The 26,922-nt window shown below is 39.2% G+C and overlaps 1 protein-coding gene across 2 annotated transcripts in view; it reads right to left on the bottom strand.

Annotated features, from left to right (window-relative positions):
- Nucleotides 1-26,922, bottom strand: part of vps35 (VPS35 retromer complex component) — a 57,580-nt gene that overhangs the window by 20,986 nt on the left and 9,672 nt on the right. Inside the window, exons 2-7 of one of the 2 annotated variants that reach the window (XM_072596221.1) lie at nucleotides 25,679-25,777; nucleotides 15,912-16,008; nucleotides 12,386-12,509; nucleotides 11,318-11,500; nucleotides 7,715-7,928; nucleotides 2,027-2,110 (exon numbers count right to left, since the gene is read on the bottom strand). In XM_072596221.1, the coding sequence (XP_072452322.1) occupies nucleotides 2,027-2,110; nucleotides 7,715-7,928; nucleotides 11,318-11,500; nucleotides 12,386-12,509; nucleotides 15,912-16,008; nucleotides 25,679-25,777 (801 nt within the window). Of the gene's footprint in view, nucleotides 1-2,026; nucleotides 2,111-7,714; nucleotides 7,929-11,317; nucleotides 11,501-12,385; nucleotides 12,510-15,911; nucleotides 16,009-25,662; nucleotides 25,778-26,922 lie in introns of those variants that run through there. The other variant, XM_072596223.1, reaches the window with a different exon arrangement.

Consider the following 26,922-nt stretch of genomic DNA (forward strand, 5'->3'; position numbering starts at 1 on the left):
ACCACCAGGGATATATTTCCCTCCCCACCCCTTTCCGCCTTCTGCAAAGACCGTTCCCTCCGCAACTACCTGGTCAGGTCCACGCCCCCAAACAACCCACCCTCCAATCCTGGCACTTTCCCCTGCCACCGCAGGAACTATAAAACCTGCGCCGACACCTCCTCCCTCACCTCTATCCAAGGCCCTAAAGGAGCCTTCCACATCCAAAGTTTTACTTGCACACCCACTAATATCATTTATTGTATCCGTTGCTCCCGATGCGGTCTCCTCTACATTGGGGAGACTGGGCACCTCCTAGCAGAGCGCTTTAGGGAACATCTCCGGGACACCCGCACCAATCAACCACACCGCCCCGTGGCCCAACATTTCAACTCCCCCTCCCACTCTGCCGAGGACATGGAGGTCCTGGGCATCCTTCACCGCCGCTCCCTCACCACCAGACGCCTGGAGGAAGAACGCCTCATCTTCCGCCTCGGAACACTTCAACCCCAGGGTATCAATGTGGACTTCAACAGTTTCTTCATTTCCCCTTCCCCCACCTCACCCTAGTTCTAAACTTCCAGCTCAGTAACTGTCTCCTTGACTTGTCCAACCTGCCTATCTTCTTTTCCACCTATCCACTCCACCCTCTCCTCCTTGACCTATCACCTTCATCCCCTCCCCCACTCACCCATTGTACTCTATGCCACTTTCTCCCCACCCCCACCCTCCTAACTTATCTCTCCACACTTCAGACTCACTGCCTTTATTCCTGATGAAGGGCTTTTGCCCGAAACGTCGATTTCAAAGCTACTTGGATGCTGCCTGAACTGCTGTGCTCTTCCAGCACCACTAATCCAGAATCTGGTTTCCAGCATCTGCAGTCATTGTTTATACCAAGTGAGTAAACGTTGCAGTTGTTACTTAAAGAACTGAAAGGCTTGCATATTTCCAAATCTCTAAATGTGGATTCTTTACCTCTTTTACACAAAAGAAATGTCATAAGCTAATGCCTGTGGTAAGTCTTAAATAAACAGATGGCAATGAGGCATGGCACCCTTCAACTAAAAAGCAACATATACTTTTGACACCATCAAGGTCATGGCATTTTCAACAAACAACTACTTTACTGAAGATCTTACACAGATTTATAAAGTGGGGCTCCTAAATTATTAAGTATGTACTAAGATCCTATACAATGTCACTAAATTTGTTAGTGTGTACACCATATTAGGCAGTGATCTCCAAAGTTTGAGGACCAAAGTGTTTATGAAGCACCTTTCAACAAGATTCACAAAAAAAATGGATAGATAACCTCAACCTTGCTCTAAAACAGTACATTGATCATGCTGTTAACTGAGTATTTGAATGTTAAGAACAAATTTATGATCAAACATTTCTACCTTATCCAATGAACAACGAAGTACAATTTAAATTCACTTTTTTTAAAGTTGTGTTGGGGCTGCACGAACCCCAACTATAAGGAACTACTTTCAGCACAAAGGTAAGTACATGTCTAAGTACAGAGGAAAGAAGTTTAAGGTGAGGAGCTTAATAACCTTATTCAATGTAGGAACATAGACACAGGGACAGTAGGTTATCCTCTGGCCCTTCTAGTCTGCTGTACCATTCAGAAAGATCCAGGCTAATGTGGCTGTGGTCTCAAACACGCTTCCTGCCTGCCCACCATAAAATTATAAACTCAATTTATCAAAAATCGAACTCAACCTTGAATAAATTCACTGATACCATCTCCAATAGCCAAAGAAAATTTTGATCTTAACCTTCAGAAATTCACATCTCTGCACTGCTCCTCCCAATAAATATCAAATTTTAGAGGGTGGAAGGAGGAGGAAAACAGCATACTGTTTCCACTCATTTCCTCAACAGAACTTCTTTACAAGTAATACTCAATTGCAAGCCAATAGCTAAACATTCAGGAATAGTGCTTCACTAGTTTCATCAAGCTGTCCTCACACAAAATGATTCATTAAAGCAAATGTTATTTGTTACGCAAATATCTGCAGATCAAAGAAAAAAAAATTACCTGAATAATACATTCCATGAGATACTCCTGAGCCAAACCATCCCTGCAGTTTACCACTTGCTCCAATATTCCAGTTAACACAATCTAGAAAAAAAAGAGTCAGTTTGGAGTATTCTCTAGTCAAGTGTTGTGGGATTGAGCCTAAATGCATACTTTCCAAGTCATAAGCTAGGCTAACACACCAAGGATTGGAAGCACTTAATGTTCAGAGTTAGTGAGATATTAATGTGAGACACGGTCTGCTTGTTCTGGGAGATCAAACAATTGCTCCAGTGTTTTGAATAATATTCTTCCCTCAATCATCACTTATGAAAAACATTTTTCTTGTAGTGCCTCACTGAATGAAAAATGGCTTTTCTTTTCTACATAGGTCCACTGCACTTCAACTTAATACGCAATCCACCAAACTCATCAGGAATTTTAAAAGGGGTATAAAGATAGTATGGTTCTATTTAAATTTAAACTGAAATAATAGTCTCTGCTTTTAGTGAGCCTTTGACCACATTTTCATCAAATACCAATTCAAATGAGCTACAATTAAAATTCAAACTTAAAAGACATGGAAATTTAGATAGGAGAAACTGATTAAAAAAAGCAAAATAATTTTAAAATGCCACACTAGTAACCTTTGAGACAGAGAATTTTCACTTTATTTGCTGGATGGGGGCGGATTAGAGATGAGATGAGACGAGACTTCGTTTGCAAAAGACAGAACAAAATTTTTTTTGCAAATTTTCCTGACTTCATACTATTTTTACAGCATTTAGACATGTCTCAAAATCTTTGGGTGCAAAGTGCAAAATCTCTTTCCAGATCAGGGGATCATAAGAAGACTATTCCCTCCCACATAGTACTTGTATGCACCATTTCAGGTTTTGGAAACAAAAAAAAAAGGACGTTCCTGAGAGCTCGAGCAATGTGAGAAACCTGCAGGAATTGGAATCATTCCGACAGTCAAATGGGAGTGAGGAAAACACAAAGCAGGAAACTACAGGCTGGTTAGCTGAACATTGTATAGGGTGATACTACAAGTTAAAGAAATTAAAGAAAAATAAAGAAATTATAGAAACATAATAGAAAAATTCAGGATCAAATAGAAATCAACATGAGCATAAAAATTGGGAACACAAGTAGGCCATTCAGCTCCTCATGCCTGCTGTCCGGAATCAGGTGGTGAAGGGACCAGGTGAAAGGAAAATCATGTTTACACTTAATAGGGAGGTTCAAGAGAGAGTGTGTTGCCGAACAAACAGACCTTGGAGTAGAGTTTCATAGTTCCTTCAAAGTGGAGTCACAGTAGACAGGATAACAAAGGTGATGTTTGGTATACTTGGTTTTATTAATTAGTGCATGGAATATAGAGGTTGGGAGGTCATATTGCAGCTGTACAGAACATTGGTTAGGCCATTTTTGGAATACTACATTGAATTCTGGTCTCCCTATGATAAGAAAGTTGGTAAAAGTGTGCAGAAAAACTTTACAAGAATGTTGCCAGGATTGGAGGATTTGAGCTGTAAGGAGAGGTTGAATAGGCCTGGACTATTTTCACTGAATGCCGAGGGGTGACCTCACAGAGATTTATAAAATCATGAGAGGCATGGATAGAGTGAATAATCAAGGTTTTTTTCCCCCCAGGGTAGCGGAGTCCAAAACTAGACAGCATAGGTTTACGGAGAGAGGGGAAAGATTTAAAAAGGGACCCACGGACAACTTTTCATGTAGAGGGTGGTGCGTGTATGGAATGATCTGCCAAAAGGAAATGGAGGCAGGTAGAATTACAATATTGAAAAGGCAACTGGATGGGTGTACAAATAGACAGGGTTAAGAAGGATAAGAACCAAACGCTGGCACATGGGACTACATTAGATTAATTTGGAATATCCGATCAGCATGGACGAGTTGGATCAAAGAGTCAATTTCCATGCTGCACACATCTATGACTCTATAACTATAATTTATTTGAATTCTTTGAAGTACTAACATTCACTAGTTCTCCTTTATCAATAGTGTATGTACAATGCATAGATTGCCAGAATCTTAAGACAGCGATTAGCATTTCTGCCTCTCAGCACCAGGGACCCACATTAGATTCCAGCCTTGGCATCTGTCTGAGCATAGTCTGCACTATTCTCCCAATATCTGTATGGGTGCTCCAGTTTCCTCTCTCAACCCAAATATGTGCAGGTTAGGTGGACAAGCCACAATACATTTACCCCGTAGTGCCCTGGGATGTGTAGGTTAAATGAATTAGCCATGGTAACATGGGATTATGGAGATAGCATGGAGATGAGTCACTCTTTGGAGGGTCAGTGTAGACTTGATGGGCCAAATGGCCTCTATCTGCACTGCAGAGATTCTGTGATAAGTTGCCATGTGTAAAGTATTGCAGAAAATAAAAATTCCGCGTAGGGGCAACATATACGCATGAATACAAGATTGACTAAACTGAAAAAGAATATGTACAATGAAATGAGTAGTGTTTGTGAAAAATAAGGATCAGTGCCTGTACCTCAATATTTATATAAATAATCTGAATAATCGGACCAAAGATTATGGTCAATGAATTTGATAACAAAAGTAGATTTGGAAAGTATGTTGCAAAGAAAAGACAAGGAGGTTACAAATGGATATTGATAGGTGAGTGAGTAAATGATCTAGCAAATGAGGCACAACATGGCAAAATATAAAACTGTCCATTTCGGCAAGAAGAAAAAACATTTTGTCTAAGGTCGTGTTTATTGTGAACACACTAGGTAGGTGCAACAAGTATTGACATTCAGGAACTCAGCACTATGGCCAGTTAACATTATTGGGCTCATCTGCACTTCTTTTGGCAGCCATTCTGGCATTATAATCGCCCCATCTATCTGAATGGGGAGAAAAGAGAGAGCTCAGAGTTGCAGAAGGATTCGGGTACTCTGTGCATAAATCGTAAAAGGTTTGCATACAATTCAACAATTAGAAAAAAAAGTCATAACAGTGACCATGTAGAAATGCTGAAAATGGTCAACAGTTGCTGCACCTACTTAGTGGTGTAGTCACACTAAACACAACGTTAGACAAAACATCATTTATCATAAGGCAAACAATATAAAAGGTTATTTTATAAAAGGATGCCATATCTGGAATACAGTGTACAGTATTAATTTCTTTCCACAAGGAAAGATGTAAAAAATGTTGCAAGCTGCCTGTGAGGAGAGGCTAAGCAGTTTAGGTTTGCATCCACTGGATTTTAGAAAAGCAAGAGAGGTCACAAATAAAATATTGCATTGTCTGAGGATACATAGAATTGTAGGTAATAGTGCATACACACATCTGGAAACATGTGCACAGTTTCACATTATGTCAAAAATTCACGTTCAAGTCCACATTGGGCATGTGCAGAGAAGGCACATAATAATGAAGTGGGGTCTGGAAAATAAGAACACAGGATGATAGGAGGCGGGGGAGTGTTGAAGTTTTCTGCCTCTACCACTCTTGCAGACAATGAGCTCCAGATTCCCACAATCATCAAGTGAAAAGAATTTTCCTTACATCCCCTATAAATCTCCTGCCCTGACCTTGAATCTATGCCACCTGATCATTGATCCTTCCACCAAGTGGAAATGTTTATTCCTGTCTACATGCCTCAATTTTAAATATCTCCAATCATGCCTGTGCCCCCTTCAGTTTCTGCTGCTTAAAAGGAAAAGAACTTATCCAATCTCTCCTCATAACCAAAAATCTCCAGCCCAAGCAACAACCTGCTGAATCTCCTCTGCACCTTCTCTAGTGTAATCACATTCCTCCTTAATGTGGATTCCAGAACCACATACAGTACTCTACCCACTAATTTTCCTATCACCCACAAATTAAGTCATCAACCCTGCCACGTTCAAGTGGGAATCATTTATAGATATTACAAACAGCAAAGATCCCAACATTAACCTGGGTATGCGTTTGGTGTGGTTTCTGAATTCATGGTTGCTTGATTACACCATTTATTGGTCACTTCAGGGATTAAACCTTTGCTTGAAGACTTTGTTTCATATTGAGTTTTATTAGATTGTTACTGACTTACTTTAACACAAAAGAAATCTCATTGCTACTGCATGGCACCTGACCATGCTACATTGTAGATATTGAATGTAAAGGGAAGGCACAAGGTTTAGGGGCCTTTGAACAACAGAGCTGGCCTTGTGTCTCAGATAACCAATATGAGCCTTCTAATCTCAACTCCCCTCCACCATTGCAGTGCAGCTTGCAAACTCCACTGGTGAACCCAAATCCATCATCATGAAAACTCAAAGAAAGCCTGACATGACTACCAAGTCAGTAGTGAATTACATATGCATTTTGAAGACCATCTGAGATATTGCGTTATAGGTTATCTTTATTAACTCTCTCTCCAGCTCACATTACCGCATTTTCACACCTTGCTTATCAGCCCTTGCTTTTTGCAGTGTTTACCTCTGAATAAGTGTGGCACACAGAAAAATACTATCTACCATCAAGTCTCCACGAAACATTATAATATGAATCAGCCCTTACCAACCATCTCCCAGACCGGAATAGATTAAGTACCTGTTAAATACCTTTTAACTGAGCCATTATCTCAGCAAGAAACTGAAATAAATCTCACAACCCAGCTACAGTCATCTGTTCGATGTCCTTTCTTAGACCATATAAAACTAGTATTTTTATTAACACAAAAGATAAAACTAACACTTCGATTATGCAAGCAAACCAAACTGACACCCTTAATCCTGTCAGAAGTAACAGCCAGCACTTAGCATGTTTTAACCCATCTCCTGTCTCCCAAGACAGAAGTCCTTCAAAACTTTGTGTACTATAGATAAAGTAGTAACACCATAGTAATGGAATTTTAATATATGTTAGAACTGTGTACAAAGGGGGTCTTGTAAGAACTGTATATTGAGATTGTATCATCACCTCTAACTTGTGCTGTGATTGCTAAATAAAAGAGGCTACTTTTGTCACTCAGATTCCAGTCATTATTTGAACACGATCTCTCAACCATAAAGAGCCTGACATGAATTTCAGAAGCCAAAGGGAAAAATTTGGGTCTATATATCCCAGTTTGGTCAGAGCAGTTTTCTTCGTAAAAATGAATTTTCTCCTTTCACATGCATTATGGGACATGCCATAACTTCAAGTTATTTTACCAGAGTCACACATGCAGTTCAGTTGGTTGGATGGCTGGTTTGCACTGCAGAGTGACACCAACAGTATGGGTTCAAATCCCCTTACTGGCTGAAATTCTTCTCAACTTCTTCCCCTAATGGGTGATTATTCTCAGATTAAGACACTACCAGTTATTTTATTCTAATGAGTGTTCAGCCCTATGGTCTGATAAGACCATAGGGCTGAACTCTCATTAGAATAAAATAACTACTTTACTTTCATCTGAACTAGCTCCTAAGATGATGGACAACGGACCAGAAAATTACCCGAACTTTCCTTGATAAAAATAATTCTTTCAGAAGTACAAATCCAGATCCTAATACTTATTAAGCAATTTATTTTGGGTACATTCTCAAGGTTGGAATCAAACAAAATCAATAAATACCTTTTCTCTGAATCTCAACCTAATCCAGGAAATCTCTTTGGGTAGATATTGCAATAAGATGAAGATTAATTTCATAATTGAATATTAAATCATAACAGGCACAGAAGCAGAATTCTCACCTGTTTGTACCTCTCTACATTAACTCCTTCCAACTGACTAAGCCGGACTAAGTTTGTACCAACTAGGATTCGCAGCTCCTGACGTTCACGTTCACGCTTTTCACGGTCTCTACTGTGACCCTGGTGCTGCATGCGCACCCAGAGTTTGTTCATTTCTGCAAAGTTCAGTAGCACAAAGTCCATAGAGTCATTGATATCTCCAGTTACAACTTCCCTGAAACAGAAAAAGATAAGTGTTGAAGGGTACAAAAATCAAACAGCACAGTAAACTTCAATACACAAATTATGCTTAGTTATTATTTTAATTCTGCAAGTTTCACCTTGAATCAATTTTTTTCTAAAAATTGAAACTAATCTCAAGAAAGTAAGTATCATTAGACATCTTAAATACAATTCAGGAGAAACATAACAAAACAGAAGGAGTACTTTATTCATAGATTGATCTAGTTATTAGTCATAAGTAGGTTCAGTTTCAGTGTTAAAAGGAGTCCTTGTATAAAACACAGAAAAGGGTCAATCTCTTCCATATAGGCTTCCATTCTGCATAAAAGTTACTGGCAACCCTATTCTTCCATCTCTCTCCTTCATTTGTTTATCAATGTTTTCCCTTGCGTGCATTTATGCTTTGTCATATGAAGCAGTTGAAGATAATGTTTAAAAATCTTCCTTCTATTTAGCAAAGAAACTTTTCAGAGTTCATATGGGATATATTCATAATTATCTTCCTATAACCACAACTTACATTTTTAGACAATAAATGTTTGTATGGAGTAGAAGAATATATGGATTACAGATAAAGTTTTACAAATCTGTGTGCAACACTCCGGGCTCCATATTAGCAAGAGCAAAAGATTCACAGAAATGAGATGGGAACCAATATTATATACTTATTAGAAATGACCAAACAGGAATTCCAACCCCCTCACATCCAACACAATTGTCAGGACATGCGTTTTAACATTCTGCAGTACTGGAGGTAAAGCTTTCAACCCTGTATTAGTTTAATTGCATTTAAACAATATCTCAAACTGAGGGACAGATTTGAGCAAACTTGTTACACGGGGCAAGATGCAAGAAAGAATTGGATTACTTTTTTGGGGCCAATGTGTTGCTCTGTATCCCAGAACTTTTAAAAGAATCAGTTAACATCAGGAAATATAGCACAATGACTTAATTTAGTCTGCTGATCGTTTTAAAACGTTGTGGATTGTCTCAACAGCTGTTTGTTGCAACTCTGCTCATTTTTTCTAACTTCCTGGACTGAAGACTCAATGAAACAGAAATCTAAAGACTTCTTTAGTTTTGCAGTTAGAGCATTGGCCAGGCAAATAAAAATCTGAAGAGCAAGCTGAATAATTGCAGTCATACTGAGTTTACAGAGGGTGGTAGATATATACCCTTGACTCCGTGTGCTCATTAATAAAGGAAACTGTTTGTTTACTAGCTTACACAGAAGATATTTCTACTTGAGGATATCTGCATCTATGCTTACTTGCTATTCTACACATTATCAAAACTCACCACATTACAAGACTTGATATTGAAGTTGGCTTGCCATTTACACATCCATTCTGCAGGCTTCTCAACGTCTTCTAGTACCTTGTTATTCTCTTGTATTACCCATACTGTTTAGTTTCACCCACAAAAGTTAGAAACTGCATACCCAAATCTTTATTAAAGAATGGTCCCAGTACGTAGAAGTGGTAATTTAGCAGGTAAGAAAAGTAGCTTAGTGGGAATGTGCAGTGCTGGAAAAGCACAGCAGGTCAGGCAGCATCTGAGCAGCAGGAGAATTGACATTTCAGGCATAACCCCTTCATCAGGATGAAGTTTGTAATATTCCTGATGAAGGGCTTATGCCCGAAACATCGATTCTCCTGCTCCTCAGATGCTGCCTGACCTGCTGTGCTTTTCCAGCACCACATCTCAATTCTGATCTCCAGCATCTGCAGTCCTCATTTTCTCCTGGGAATATCATTAGACTAGGAAGAGAGCAATACAGGTTAATGCTATGGGATCAGATTCAAGTCCAAATATGGCAGCTGGTGGAATTAATAATCAATTAATGACAATCTGGATTTGAAAGCCAGTCTGAGTAATTTGGTTGGTAAAGTTATCAATTGTCACAAAAATACATCTCGTTCACTAACATCTATTAGCAAAGGAAATCTGTCACCCCTACATGGTCTAGCCTGCATGTACCTCCAGGCCCACAGCAATGTGGTTAACTCTTAACTGCACTTTGAAATCACCTAACAAGTTACTCAGTTCAAGAGCAATTAGCAACAGATAATCAATGGGCCTAGCCAGTAATGCTTGTACCCAAAGAAATAATTTTAAAACAGCTACTGCACAACTCTTTCCTAAATCTTAAACTAAGTGGTCTACATTTCCCTAGTTTTGTGCCAGCCTGTTTTTAAATACAGACACTCTGGCACTTTCGTTTTCCTTATATATACCAATGGACATATATGGATTAGTTAACTATAACCATCTCCCAGGAACCAAAGTTAATTTTTGCTGCAATTCCTCCAGTGCAAGCATAGTCCTCTCTAAATAGAGACCAAACTGAATAAAGTACTCCAGGTGTGATCTCACCAAAGCTTTATATGCTCAGAGCAAGGTCTCCATTTTTTTTATCCTTTGCAATAAAGGCCAATATATCAGTTTTCTTCCTAATTGCTTGTGTTATCTATCCATTAACTTTGTATTCTTTAAACAAATACATTGAAGCTCCTGAGTATTTATATGTACAAGATTTGAGCTTTTAAAAAAAAATCCACTTCTATTTTTACTGTCAAGCAAAGGTGTTCAAAAATCCCACATTATGTACCACCTGCCACTTTGCTACCAATCACAACCTGTTAATTTTCCTTTGTTGCTTCAGTGCCATCCCCATACTGACATTCTCAAATTTATCAGCAAGTTTAGATATGCAACCTCTCAGTATCTTTATTCAAACAATTAGAAATTTTGAGTAACTTTTGCCAAAGCACTGATACTTAGGACATTTCACTAGCAACAGCTTACTAATTTGAAAATGCTATTTTATCCCTTCTTTGCTTCTTGTCTGTTAACCAATTGTCAATACACACTAATATTACCCATACTAATATTATTACTGTTAGCTGATCTCATTGCCCCAGCATTTCTGGCATGCGAGAACTGGTGCGGCAAATCAGTTAGCACTATGCAACATTATATGATGAGCATGAGTAGGCAATGGGCCAGGATGCTATTAGATAAGCTGTGATGTCTCCTCAGTGTTGACTGCTGGGTAGATATTGACTGATTGGGCTAAGAAACAGGTCAGAAAGTGGGAGTCAAATAGAAATAGTTAGCAATTCTTTTGAGTTTTAAAAATTTACTTGGTTAGTTTTGAATTTTATTCTGTATTAATTTGATTTAAATGAGTTTATAAATATGCAGAGTTTTAATTCATAAATGACAATTTAAGTTTCTTTTGAATGAAGAAAGCTCCTACAGATCCTTAGTTGCACCTCTCAGGAATGCAATGACAACATTAATTACTCAATGCATTATATTATCTTACAGTTTTGCAGGAATTAAGCAGTTTTAATGTTAAGAAAAACCAAAACATACTCAGACTCCTCTCCTTCATCCGGCAAAATATTTCTAGTACACTGAAGTAGATAGTTCCTGAGGAACAGCCCTCGCAATGGATGCTGCACCCCACGACACATTTCCACCAGATCTTTAAGAATATCCTTCCTTGACTGGGAAAACGACTTAATGTAGACAACTCCAACAGTGATGAGCAAGTACCTGTACATTCAAAATCAAAAATACACTCAGTTTGGTTAAAAATAAGTGCAACAATGAGGTCAGAATTGTTCTAAGTTTTACAAGCAACATTTTAAAAGTCATGTAATACAAAGAACTCTGGATGCTGGAATCTGAAACAAAAATTGCTGGCGAAACTCAGCAGGTCTGGTAGCATCTGTGGGAAGAAAGCAGAGTTAACAGTGAAGAGTCCAGTGACTCCTCTTCATAACTGCTGAAGAGTCACTGGACTCTAAACAGTAACTCTGCTTTCTTCCCACATATGCTGCCAGATCTGCTGGGTTTCGCCAGCAATTTTTGCTTGTGAGAAGTCATGATGGCAGTCAAAAGTGACCTAAATTGCATAGCACTTATTTAGGTGTTAAAAGTAGCCAATGTAAACTGAACTTTTTAATCAATGAATACCAGCATCCATGTATTTGATTAATTTTAATCATCAGAAGCAACTTAATACAGACTAAGTGATTTGCTACCTAAGTTTTCCTAGTGAAGGCAAAAAACAATGCAGGACACGTGTCAAAAGCAAAGGTTAATATAGTTAACTTAATCCATCAGACTCTGTTGCTCAATACAGAGCACTGTTCTTCCACTGATACTGTCACATATTAAAAGTAGAACATTACTTTCAGTTCCTTAGAACTAACCTTGCATTTCAAATTTTGTCAGTTTGTCACACTAGCAAAGTAGAACTAATTAATAAAAGTCTGGCATCTACATTGTGATTTCAAGCAAGTACAGAATTTAATGTATAAATGGAGATCAATTTAGAATCAGCTGCCAACACAATGCAGTTTTAAGATACAAATTTTGCTGCATTTGAAGTATACAATCCACTTGCCCATTATCTATACAATGGAATGTACTTACAGTCTTGGAATGATGTTGCCTGCATACTGAACAAGTTCATACAGGTCAGCCACCTTTCTTCCCTTCGCAAACTCATCAGTCAGATAAACTTCCAAATAGTGCAATTCATCTGAAATGGCCATGTCTATCCTTAAGTTAAGGGTTACTCTCCACTCAAAAAGGTGATTGTACAGAAAGAACATGAAAACAAATGTTTCAATACTAAGAATTATAGTACTCAAATGATTCTACCGAACACATGAAGAATTACAGTTCAAACTAATGCAAGACTTAAAACAAGCTGAAATTGTATCTACCTTAAAAACGTTAGCATTTGAGTGGAGTGGGCTAGAAAATCTAGTGTAGACACCATCCTCATGCTGAGCAATCGCTACAGGTCATCAGGTATCACTATTTTAAATTTCAGACATGTTAAATTGCATGTTACTTTGCAACTTTTTTTTTGTTAAGGGGATTTAACTAAATAAAGATCAAATACGGCTCTCGCACTAACTCACTTTTCTTGATGGACAAAGCTATCACTTCATCTTTTCTTTGCTAGCTTACCACTTCCTTCCCCAGTTGATGACATATCTGTCTACCATATCGGTTCAATATCTGTTCCATAGGAGCTTTTATTTTAAAAAAAAAATCAGAGATATAACAGCAGTTCTCCAAAGTTGTTTTCTGTCTGGGGAGCAGAAGCCAAGATGAGCAACTCTATTCTTGGGTCCCAAAAGAATGGAATCAAAATTTCAAAACAATATGCTACAGTACAAAGCACATTCATCGAAGCCATGACAGCAGTTTCCAACTGCTGAAAAGTCCACATCGAGGAAAGACAGCAAAACAGAGGATCCCATATGCAATTAAATTGAACAAAGCAGCTCAAACTGATGTTAGTTTACATGTTCTTTTCATGTTTAGTTGTGACTGGATGTATACTTTAAAACAAACCCTCTTATGTATATAGCACACCCTCTCCATGTACCCACTGACCATTATCTGCTGTAAGCCACACAGAGACCCAACAATCCTCAAAATTGTCAGTGTAATTCTTCAGACACAAGATTGTGTAGCAAATGTTAGTAATCGCAGGATTACATCAAGTGTTGGACAATGTTAGGGAATTTTCCATGTTTGGGCTGGTTAGATATGTTCAGCATCTTGCTTGGTATGAACAACTGAAGCGATATGCTTTTTGATACAATCTGCCAGATGGAGATATACGGCCTATGTACATTTACAACAGCACTGACATTATTCATTTGTGTCTACACTTGCCAATAAATCAACATTCTCCTCTGATAGTATAAATGCCATTTTATCCTCTCTTTGGCTTACCTTGCTAATTACACTAACACAGAAGCTGAAAAGTTTTAGCAAAATTATCTTTTCCAGAAATTCATGATAAAAAAATTTTAAACTAAGTTCAGATTTACTTTTTCTGTGCAAATATACAAAATGATATACATTGCATGCAAAATTTGCATTCCTACAAGGATTTAAAAAGTGTAATTGACTTATTTGTTCACCATATAAAATATTATCCCTGATAAAATTGCACAAATTATATTCCCCAACTAATTATAACTAAAATACAGCAAATCAGTTAATGTTCAAATTTCCAGCCATACATAATGATGGGATCAATTTTCGATCAGGACCAAATATTGGTTTTGCTGCAATAATATCTCACCTAGTCAGGTCCCTCTTGTTGTACACTACCTTTTAGAAGAACTGCACAGTTGCACAAATTACACATTTTAACAAATAAATTTATTGAACTATAAATCACTTCCCATATTACCCCCCACCCCCATCCACAAGCTCCAAAGTAAATGGATAACCATCCTTGTAGGAAAAAAAACTTTCCGAGTTCACTTTTAAAATTCCAAACACTTCCATTGTTCACAATTCTGCAGTTACTGATTTATTAAACCAGCATAATCCCTACCTTTGATGCCCTTGACACCAATACACACTCTCCCCAGTCATTACTTCTGAGCAGCTCTCATTTTCATTGGCAATCCGAGGGACAAAATCTTGAAAGAAAATGGTTGACAACTGCATTGGCCATTCATTCAGATCGGAGCCATTCATCGACTCTGATCCCCAGCATCTGCAATCCTCACTTTCTCCCATTCAATCTGACAAGATTATCAAGCCCTTGAACTTCTACTGCTCATTGCATTTTAGGATGAAGCAGGGACAAATAACTATTCTCTGCCAAAAAGCACCTTCTAAAAGCCCTCACATGAAGTATAAAAAGCTTGTACTACTTTGTCAGGGATCAAAACCATCCAAGACTCTTCCTAATTTATCAAAATGTACTTCCAACTCTGTAAAGTGTTTTGATTCTAAACCAAATGGCTTGAAACCTTGGCATCTTATTTAATGCCAAGATGAGCTTTTAAACACATACCTTAATTAAGATAGTCTATTTCCATGTCTGTAGCATTGCTACATTCCCCCCAACTTCAGTTCATTTGCCACTGAAAATGCATTTAGTACTTCTTTATGACAACACAAAATGTTCTCCTATATTCTGCCCCTCATAATTGTGGTAAGCCAAAACTGTTGCATCTGTCCTTATTCTCAGCAAGTTACATTCACCTCCTCACGCGGCAGAGACAGAGAGAACAAATGATCGCCCATGTGCACAGGGACATGAGTTCACGATCTTCTCTCAAACAACAGCTTCAAATGAATTATATAGTCATTTTACAGGAAGGAGCATCCAGAGAAGGCAACATACATATTAATTGGGTGACATTACAATCAACGAGTATCATTGCAGAGGCCAAGCCCTTTACTGTTACAGAATGGGTGCTCTTAACTTTGTTAACTGGACTCGTACAGTGGATACTTTTCCCCTTGTTAGCTGACCTTGCATACTGAATGCTTTCAATATTGTTTAATGACTGCTTTTCCATCGTTAACCAATTACCCTTGCCTCCAGCACCCTATTGTTAAGTTTTATCTGAACCTCTTGTTTCACACAACTAACCTAATCTAGTCCCATTTGCCAGAACTTAACCCATACCCCTCTAAACTGTTCCTTTTCATATATCCATCCAGATGCCTCTTATATGCTGTAACTGTACAGTCTCCAGCACATCCTCTAGCAGCTCATTCCATACTTGCATCACACTCTGTGAAAAAGTTGCCCTTAGTGCCCGTCCTTTCTAGCTTTACAACCTTCCCTGTTTTACAGTTCAAATTTGTAGTCATCTAATTCTGACCTTTTGAACGTGCGATTTTAACTGTTCTATCACTGATAGCCATATTTAGTTGTCTAGACCACAAGGTCTAGGTTACCCCCATAAACCAGTAACTATTTACTTCTATCTTAAGACACTCAAAATCTCTCTCTGATCTAGCTGTTTGCCATCTGCCCTAATATTGTCTTATGTGGCTCCATCTAATTTTGCTTCCTAATGTTCTTGGAAAGTTGCCCAGGATATCTTATTACATCAAAACGCTATATAAATACAAGTTGTGAGCAAAATATTATTTGATTTTTATTCATTACTAAAAAGGATACAGAGCTCATAATAACTCTTTGGTGACAGCATTGAAGTTCGTAATTCACCAAGCATATTTGAAGCATGTTTTAGTGCATCCATCAATTTATTCTTATCCTGAAATACAAAATATAACATCAGTCATCAGAACTTGAGCAAATGATTCATTTTATTCCAAGTTTATATAATAAAAGAATGAAGCCAAAATGTCTGGCCATGCCACAGCCATTGTTCCTGTGAATGCAAAACAGTTTAAAACCGTACATTTGAAAACATTAATGTCAAAGTACCAACCTATGTCAGTTGAATTAATACAATTCTTTGCAATATAATTGATAATTTCAGGAAATTTAAATACGATCCCAGCTCTATAATTGCCAATGCTTCAATTAAAAGCACACAAGAATCTTGCAATCCTGCGATTACCATGCAAAGACTTCCTAAATCACTTTACCCAACCATATTATGTTTTCCCAAAATATACCACCGATCCAACAGCCCTCAGTTTGAACTTTTCCTCATATCACCAGTCAGATTAGTTCACTTAAAAGAACCTATACTTTTATCGCAGTAGGGTTTTCAGCAAGTACATTTGGAGTAAAATGTTTTATCACCAAAGTACCCACAGAAAATTCACTAGTTCAGTCATTGGTCATGGTTTATAATTCTGACCATAGAAGTGGGGGTCAAAGTTAAAGGAAAAAAAAAACCAGGATGTTTGGAGGAGGATTGGCTTCTCCTCACAGAGTTGGATGTCTTTGGAATACCCCTCTCCAAAAGGCAGTTGGCGCAGTACCTTTAAATATTTTTATGGCAGAGGTAAACACATTCTTGATCACCTAGGGATGTCAGATTATCAGGAATATTCAAGAACAGAGTGGAGGTTAAAAGACGACCAGCCATGATCATATTGAATGGTGCAGCAGTCTTAGAGGACCAGATGGCCTACAATTGTTCCTTGTCCATATGAAGATCAACCTTGGGAACAAAAATTCCAAAGCTCCTTCCAAGAATTAAAAGATCACTGGGCTGAATAAAAGATATTAAAAAGAAATGTTTAAAATAATGACAAACTTGGTTCCTATTCACGTCAACAAATGCATTAACTCTAGGACACGACTGCATCCAGTTCAATTATTTTTCTTGGAACATTTTCACTTGCATAAATGAATATTGATCTGGTGCCTCTGAATTATTAGTGAAGGGTCTATAAATATTTTCTTCTGTGAAGCAATCAATCTTTGCTAAAACTGAAGCAACTTGTATAAAGCAGAAGCTTAATCTCTAAGGAATCTAGTCTGGGTACCACACAATTACCATGTAACAGGAAACATTTATCGGAATGGTTCCAAGGATGAGGGACTTCAGTTATGTGGACAGTTTCGAGAATTTTTTTTGGTTTTGCCTCTGAAACAGTTGAGAGATTCAAGAGATATCAAGCAGGATAGATAGGGAGAAACTGCTCTCATTATCAGCATGGTTGACAAACAGAGGATACTGATCCAAGGTGAATGAAAAAAGAACCTGAAGATGAAAGGAGGGCAAAGAAGTGTTACAAGTGATTGAGATTTGGAACGGACTCCAAGATGACTACGGATGTCAGTTCAATATTTGCTTTCAAGGGAAATCTGCTCGAGTACCTGCAGAGAAAAGAAAAATTCAGGGTTACAGGGAAAAGGCAAGGAGTTGGGCTTCCTGAGCTGACCTCTTCCAGAGAACCACCATACACATAACAAGCCAAGTGGCTTCTTCAGTATTATAGGTATTTTTAATTAACCTCTTCAGATGTGTTGTGACAAACTCTGGAGCAGGTGGACCGGAATGTGGGGCTTTTGGCTCGGGGATTTGGGGTGGTGGGGTCCTACCATTTTGCCATAATACTCATCTTTTGGTGTGGTAAACCTCAACAATTTCTCTCTTACGGTGACAATTAAAAGACCATAACATCTAGCAAAATTAAACCATTCAACTCCTTGATTCTGCTCCATCATTCAATGATGGCTGATACATTTCTCAACCTCCGCTCCCCACTCTCCAGATTTTCTCCCCCAACCCTCTATTCCCTTGCTAATCAAAGACCTATCCCTATATTAAATATACCTTAAATAGACTTGGCCACCACAGCCATCTGCTGCAAAGAGTTCCACAGATTCACTATCTTCTGGCTGAAGAACTTCCTTATCTCAGTTCTGAAGGTGCATCACTTCACTGAGGCTATGCCCTTGGGTGCTAGTCTCTCCTACTAGTGGAAACGTCATCAGCGCATTCACTTTCCAGGCCTCCTACTATTCTGCAAGTTTCATCAGATCCACCCTCATCCTTCTAAACTAAGAATATAAACCCAGAATCCTCAAACACTCATAAGCCCTTCATCCTTAGGATCCTTCTTGTAAACCTCCTCTGGACCCCCTTCAATACCTACTCATTCTTTCTTCCATAGAGGGCCCAAACCTATTCACAATATTTCAAACAAAATCTGACCAGAACATTACACAGCCTCAGCAGTACATCTCTGGTTTTGCATTCTAGAGCTCTTGAAATGAATACTGCCATTACATTTGTCTTCCTAATTGCCAAATAGACTGCACATTAGTGTTAAGAGGACCTTGAACTGGGGCTCCCAAGTTTCTTTTGTGCTGCAGATTTCCAAAGCCTTTCACCATTTAGAAAATATTCCATGCCTCTATACTTCCAACCAAAAATGCACAAACTCTCACTTTCCCACATTGCATTCCATCTGCCACTTCTTTGCCCATCTCCTCGCCTGTTTAAGTCCTTCTGCATCCACACCACTTTATCTACCCCACCACCTTCGTCATCGGCAAACTGAATAATTCAACCAACCGGATCGTACCTCCACCTGTATTCACCTATCACTACTTCACCATTCCGGACCTGTCTTCTGCTTCCCCCCCCCATTCTTGAACAGTAGATTGGATTAGATTCCCGACAGTGTGGAAACAGGCACCTCAGCCCAACAACTCCACACCGACCCTCCGAAGAGTAACCTACCCAGAGCCATTTTCCTCTGACTAGAATAACACAATGGGCAATTTAGCACAGTCAATTCACCTGACCTGCACATCTTTGGACTGTGGGAGAAAACCGAAGCACCCGGAGGAAACCCATGCAGACATGGGAAGAATGTGCTGCAAGGCAGCAGTGCGAACTACTGACCCACCGTTCCACTCCTAATATAGAGTTACATTAGTCATTTTCTAGTACTCCGGCACCCTCCTTGACTCCAGTGATTCCTGAAAGATCAAAGCCTCTTCAATCTTGTCAGTATTCTCCTTTAGAACTCTGGCATGCAGTACATCTGGTCTGGATAATTTATCCACCTTTAGACCTTTCAGTTTCCCCAGTACATTGAGAGGTGAATGTAGAAGCCATCACGAAGAACAAAGTTGGGTATGTTGTTCGTGTCTTTCACCGAAGACGGATACAAGTAGCTATTCAGTTATACAGTCAGAGATGTACTGCATGGAAACAGACCCTTCGTTCCAACCAGTCCACGCCGACCAGATATCCCAACCCAATCTAGTCCCACCTTCCAGCACCTGGCCCATATTCCTCCAAACCCTTCCTATTCATCTACTCATCCAAATGCCTCTTAAATGTTGCAATTGTACCAACCTCCACCACATCAAACTGGCAGCTCATTCCATACACATACCACCCTGTGTGAAAACGTTACACCTTAGGTCTCTTTTATATCTTTCCCCCCTCACCATAAACCCATGCCCTCTAGTTCTGGACTCCCCAGACCCAGGGAAAGACTGCCTATTTACCCAATCCATGTCCCTCATGATTTTATAAACCTCTATAAGGTCACCCCTCAGCCTCCGACGCTCCAGGGAAAACAGCCCCAGCCTGTTCAGCCTCTCCCTATAGCTCAAATCCTCCAACCCTGGCAACATCCTTGTAAGTCTTTTCTGAACCCTTTCAAGTTTCACAACATCATTCTGATAGGAAGGAGACCAGAACTGCACGCAATATTCCAACAGTGGACTAACCAATGTACTGTACAGTCGCAACATGACCTCCCAACTCCTGTAGTCAATACTCTGACCAATAAAGGAAAGCATACCAAACGTCTTCTTCACTATCCTATCTACCTGCGACTCCACTTTCAAGGAGCTATGAACCTGCACTCCAAGGTCTCTTTGTTCAGCAACACTCCCTAGGACCTTACCATTCAGTGTATGAGTCCTGCTAAGATTTGCTTTCCCAAAATGCAGCACCTCGCTTTTATCTGAATTAAACTCCATCGACCACCTCTCAGCCTATTGGCCCATCGGGTCTAGATCCTGTTGCAATGTGAGGTAACCCTCTTCGCTGTCCACTACACCTCCAATTTTGGTGTCATCTGCAAACTTACTAACTGTACCTCTTATGCTCACATCCAAATCATTTACATAAAATGACAAAAAAGTAGAGGTCCCAGCACCGATCCTTGTGGCACTCCATTGGTCACAGGCCTCCAGTCTGAAAAACAACCCTCCACTGCCACCCTCTGTCTCCTATCTTTGAGCTAATTCTGTATCCAAAATGGCTAGTTCTCCCTGTATTCCATGAGATCTAACCTTGCTAATCAGTCTCCCATGGGGAACCTTGTTGAACGCCTTACTGAAGTCCATATATAGATCACATCTACCGCTCTAAACAATCCTGTTACTTTTTCAAAAATCTCAATCAAGTTTGAGAGACATGATTTCCCACGCACAAAGCCATGTTGACCCCTCCACATTTCTTTGTTTCTCATTACTACTACTCCAGCCTGATTTTTCAGTGGTCCAACATCTACTTCAGACTCTCACCTTTTTAAATATCTAAAAAGCTCTTGCAATCTTTTATATTACTAGTTAGCTTACTCTCATCTCAGCTTCTCCCTCCTTTTTACTTTTAAAAGTATCTTCCACAGGTTTTTAAATCCTTCCTAATTATCTTCACCATAATATGCACATTCTCTTTTGCTTTTACATAGACCCCAACTCTCACATCAGCCACGGCTGCCTCATCCTTCCCTTAGGTTTCTTCTTCACTGGGATGAATTTCTGCTGTACCTCCCAAATTACCCCCCAGAAGCCCCTGTTATTTCTGCTCAATCTTCCTTGCTCAGCTCCCCTCTAACTCTGGCGAGGTCCTCCCTCATGTCTTTGTAGTTACCTTAACTCAAGTGTACTACCATTCCATCTGATTCCAGCTTCTTCCTTTCCAACTGCAGAACGAATTCTATCGGGGGGGGGGGGGGGGGGGGGGGGGGTTCCTTCATCTCAAATCCCTAGGTATGTCTTGAAGATCCAGAATTTTTTTATTCCCCACTGGGCTCTACCATAAGTTGTTCCAAGAAAAAAGCCATATTGAAGACATTCAATGAATTCCCTGAGATCTGCTACCAACCTAAATTTTCCCAATCCATCTACATACTGAAATCTCCCATGATTATTGTAGTTGTGCCTTTAAGTACTTTCTCCTATCTCCTGACTTATTTTAGTCCCTACGTCTTGACTACGCTGGAGGTCTACACATAACTCCCATCAGGGTCTTTTATTCGCCTGCAGTTCCTCAACTATACCCACACAGATTCTATGCCTTTCGGCTGAACACTTACTATCTATTTAATTTTCTTTATTAACAATGCAACTCCACCCCCTCTACCTAATGGCCTATCCTTTCAACAGGATAGATATCCTTGGATATTTAGTTTTAGGCCCTCATCCCTTTGCAGCCTCTCCTCCACGATACTCACATTGAACAAGTCAATTTCAATTTGCACTGCAAGTTAACTTACCTTGTTTCATATACTGCTTGCATTTAAGTACAAAACCTTCAGCCCCGCATAGACTGACCCCTTTGCATCATTGTCCCCTTATCTGCTGTGCCTGATGCTAGTATGGAAACGGTCAGGAATCTGTCCTATTACCTGATCGAGATTAGTTTGTATGAGCTTATAATTAATGCATTATCAGATTAACTTGTCATTAATTATTTGTTAGATAACATATTAGACAGCACACCTGTAGCTCAGTTGTACCTCACAGCCAAAAAGCCCACATGGCAGATATGTCATTATATCCCTGAACAGGTTGTATAAACATATTTTAAAATATACCAGAGTTTCTGAATACAATTACAGTACCTAAAAATAGACATTTTTAGGACAATGCACCCAATGGTTCTTAACGTGATAGGTGATAACGGGACTATGTATAAAATCATTGCTTTTGAAAGCAATTTATTCCAGACAATTAAGCTTTTCCAAATTTTGTCATAATGCCACAGGTAGACGAAATATTTTGAAAATAGTGAAGCAAAATAAATTTTAAAATTTAACATGATTAGAATGGAAGTGCATCAGACAGGAGCAGAGTTTCACAAACTCGTGTACAAGCAGAGAGATTTGGGAACTAAATCAATTTTGACAATTATTTTGAGAAATTTGAATAGCCTGACAACCATGCTCAAAACCACTACACAGCAGTCACTAGAGATCAAACCTAGAACTATGGTCAGTTTTTCACTACTCCAAGCCTGGATGACTTAAGAGCTCTTTAAAATGATAGGCAACTGGCAATTCTACCTTCCCTAGAGTTTCCTATGTACGGTGGTTCAAGTTGCGAGCCTGCATACTTCACTCTCAACCTGACCAGCTCCATTGCACGGACAGGCATGCTCTTGACCTTCATAGCCTTCAAGTCAACTTTTCAAAAAAAAAGGTATGGCTCAGAGGACATATGAACATAAGAACTAGGAAAAGTAACAGGAAATTCAGCCACTCATTCCTGGTTAGCCATTCAATACAACTATGGCAGATCTCATCTTGACCTCAAACCAGTTTTCCTGCACACATTACATAACCTTTCCATACATTACGAATTAAAAATGTCTATCTCCTCAAATTCACTCAGTGTCCTGGTGTCCACTGCACGGAGGTAGTGATTCTACAGATTCACAATCTTCTGAGAGAAGTGATTCCCCATCTGTCTTAAATCTGCTACCTCTTATCCTAAAGCTACAACTTCTCATTCTCAACAGCCCCACAATGGGCAAAATCCACGATGTCAACTTTGTCAATCCCCTGTATCTTATATAGCTCAATTAGATCTCCTCTCATTCAAATTTAGGAGAGAGCCCATAGACCCAAACTGCTCAACTTCTCAAGACAAACCTCTGATCGCTATCTAGGCGAACCTCGCCTGAACTGCCTTCAATACAATTACATCCCTCAGCAAAGGAATACATAGACCACTCCAGACACAGTCGCACTAATGTCTCACTAATAACAATTGCAGCAACCTATCCCTACTGTTACACTTAATTCCTACTCAATATTCACTTTACTGTCTTTATTACCTGCTATACATATTGGCAGCATCTGAAGAGAAATCAGAATTTCTCGGCACCGTGGCACAGTGGTTAGCAATGCTGCCTCACAGCGCCAGAGACCTGGGTTCAATTCCCGCCTCAGGCGACTAACTGTGTGGAGTTTGCACGTTCTCCCCGTGTCTGCGTGGGTTTCCTCCGGGTGCTCCGGTTTCCTCCCACAGTCCAAAGATGTGCAGGTCAGGTGAATTGGCCATGCTAAATTGCCTGTAGTGTTAGGTAAGGGGTAGATGTACATGTAGGGATATGGGTGGGTTACACTTCGTCGGGGCGGTGTGGACTTGTTGGGCCGAAGGGCCTGTTTCCACACTAAGTAATCTAATCTAATCTAATAGGTCCAGTGATCCTTCTGCAGAAGTCCACGTCAATATATTGTTAGGCAAGTGAATTAAAGGTTATTAGAGATAAATGGGAAAGTGGGATTTAGAAACACAAATAAATCAGCCACGATCCTATTGAACATTTTAGGTTTATGAGCCATAACGTGAGTGCCAGAATTCCTCATGCCAAGCCATGCCGCTTCCACCAGACTCAAAACATTAACTCTGATTTCTCTTAAGTGATGCGAGACCTGCTGAGCTTTTCCAGCAATTTCTATTATTGTTTCTGATTTACAGCATCCATAGTTCTTTCAATGTTCATTTCATACCTACACACTCATTTTCTGTAATTCATGCATGACGGTACCCAAATCGATCTGTAACAAAGTACACTGAAGTTTCTCTACATTTAAATACGAAGTTGCCTTTCTTTTCCTTCAATCAAAGTCCATCTGCTAAATTTTGGCCTATTCACTCCACCTATAAACGTAGACTTGTAAAACCTGCATTTCTTCAGTGCAACTTACTTTCTCACCTATTTTAGTGTAGAATGGCTGTAGAATGATAAGTACCCATGAGTCACAAAAGGTCAACCTAAAGGACAGCACGTAATTGAGAAGATTAATGGGCTGCTATCCTTTAATACAAGACAAATTGAACATAAAAGTAAAAAGGTGTTAAGCTTCAGTTATGCAAGACATTGAGACCACATCTTGAATACTGAGTATGGTATCGGTTTCCTTATTTAAAAGGATGGATGGAAATGCATTGAGGCAGTTCACAAGATGCTTACTGGACTAATACCTAGAATACCTTGAAAAAGATTTGGACAGGTTGGCCATGTTTTCACTACACTTTGGGAGCAAGGGGTGATTTGATTCAAGTTTAAAATCCTGTACTATCTTGACAAGGTGGGTGTGAAAACTGTTTTCACTCTCATGGGTCAGTCCAGAACTTGGGGAAACTTAAAATGAAGGGTTACCTTTTGGACTGGGGTGGGGGGGGGGGGAAATCCTTTTTCTCCCAGAAGGTTAGCCAACTTTGGCACTCTGCCTCAGATGGCAGGGGAGGTGGGATTAATGAATATCTTTATAGTCAAGGTCGAAATGTTAAGCAAGTGAATCAAGGAGGGATAAGCAGGAATGTGGAATTTAGGACACAAATAGATCTTATTGAACAGAGGAGGTAGTTCTACGACTGCATGAGCCTACATGACAGAATTCCTCATGCCAGATTATGCGCCTTCTATTCAATATTGCATAATGAGATGTGGTTGAGAGCTTGAACTCAAACATTAGAGAACTGAAACACGCGAGTTGACCGTTTTAACTCTGACTGCTTTTGCCAACTAGACAATGTTTACTTGTGCAAATTTCAGAGGCAGGTAGTTTCTGCTATTTAAATTTTAAATTAGAGGGTGACCCCAGTTACAAGCCAAAAGTGTCATCGTAATGAACGAATGACTAATTTCTTTTTAAAATTCTGTTTAATTTGTTTATGACACTATACAATTCATGACTGCAATACAGCATACAGTGGGTGAATGGGTATGGAAGTATAACATGGTGAGGGGAGCCGGAGAGTCCATAGGGCCAAGTGCTGAATATGAATTAGCATGTTTGAGACTTATAGAGCATACGAGTAGTGCAGATTAAAGGAGCCTCAACCTTTTGATAGAACTAAGCCATGGTTCCATTGTACCACAGCAGACCTTTTAAATATCTCAACATCCAGCAGTCCTGCACCTCCCTCCAAATCTTTTCTCTGGTCAACAGGCCCAATTACAGCACAAACCTGCCTTCCAGCCACTCCAGGCCCCAACATGCAATGGTAATTGCATCTCCAGAGCCTCTTTCTCCTAAGGCACTAAGAATTTCTCCAATTCGGCCATCTGCCAGAGGCTAGAAATCCAGACCATTAATGCCAATCCTAACATTTTCAAATCAGCAGATCAGCTAAGTCAGCAGATAGGACTCCTTTTTGGTGTCACTGGATAAACTTTGAACCACTGGACAAACCCATGTATTTTATTCTATTTTACAACATTTATCATTGCATAACTTACACAGTATATTTCTTACCAAGCATCGCTTCATCTGGAAAGACTGGACCTTAACAGTCTGAACAGCTTCATCAAGAAGCTTTTCCTGCTCATCCTGCGGTGACTGTTGAGTTGTAGGCTATATAAAAAAACAGAAAGGAACACCATTAGTCAAAACAAATTGTATTTGCTTGGAACATAAATAATCACATGGATTGTTTGGAAAATAAAATGTTTTCCGGCTGTAATAACTATTATGAAAACATCTTCAAAAATTCCCTCTAGATAGAGAAAATTGTAAGTACTTGTTCAATTTGACTTTGTACTGAAAAGCTCCAAAGAAAAGCTGTTTCAAGAATCTACTCAAATGTTGATACTTTTTTAAAGTCTGCAATTTTACAAACTACATTTATAAAAAAAAATCAATAATGTTCTCAGCAGCTAATGACCATTTCACATGAACTAGTTTCCTTAAGAATGGACATCTTACTTTTGAAGGTGGCAAAAGACGAACATCCATATTGCAAGAGAGCTGCAGAAAGCAACTTTGTCAGTTAGTACTCCAAATAATCCAGACTTAAAAAGTGCATAACAGTTAAAGTTACTATTTAGTACTTTCGGCCTTGATCCAGGGATGCACCTGTAGCAAAACTGTTTCACTGACTTGCATGGGACAAGAATGAACACAACCAAATTCGTCAAAGCCAAAATATTTGAATTCTCTACCAATTACAATAGCAATTTTTTTTAGTTTGCATCATACCAAACAAACATCAAGTAGGCACATAATTATAAGTGGCTGACCAGACCCTTAATTATCAAGTCTTAAACTGTTTGTTCCAGGCTAAACTTTGGAGTGGGGATAGTGTAAAAACAGGAAATGAGAAGCATGCCATTTGGCCCTTCAGGTTTGCTTCACCATTCAATATAATCATGGCTGATCATCCAACTCAATACCAGATCTCAAACAAGTTTTTCTTCACTTCTCAGATCACCCACTAACTTGACCCAGTATCCTTTTTGGCTGATTATACTTTTCATTGACCAACATAAAACACAGGTTGATGTTCTTCAAAAATGTGAACTTGGGTTCACAGAACTATAAAAAGAACAATTTTACACTGAAGGAAAATGAAATGAATGCTAATTTTTATCCTGGTCATTCTATATGTTTAAAAAACCCAGTTACCTTATTAGTAACTGGCTGAGTAATTAATCATCTGTTGGTAGAGACTTATGAACCTTCTTCAGGATTCTGATGAGGAGTCACCTGACTCGAAACAG

Source organism: Chiloscyllium punctatum, chromosome 26 (assembly GCF_047496795.1).
Source record: "Chiloscyllium punctatum isolate Juve2018m chromosome 26, sChiPun1.3, whole genome shotgun sequence".
NCBI classification, from domain to species: domain Eukaryota; kingdom Metazoa; phylum Chordata; class Chondrichthyes; order Orectolobiformes; family Hemiscylliidae; genus Chiloscyllium; species Chiloscyllium punctatum.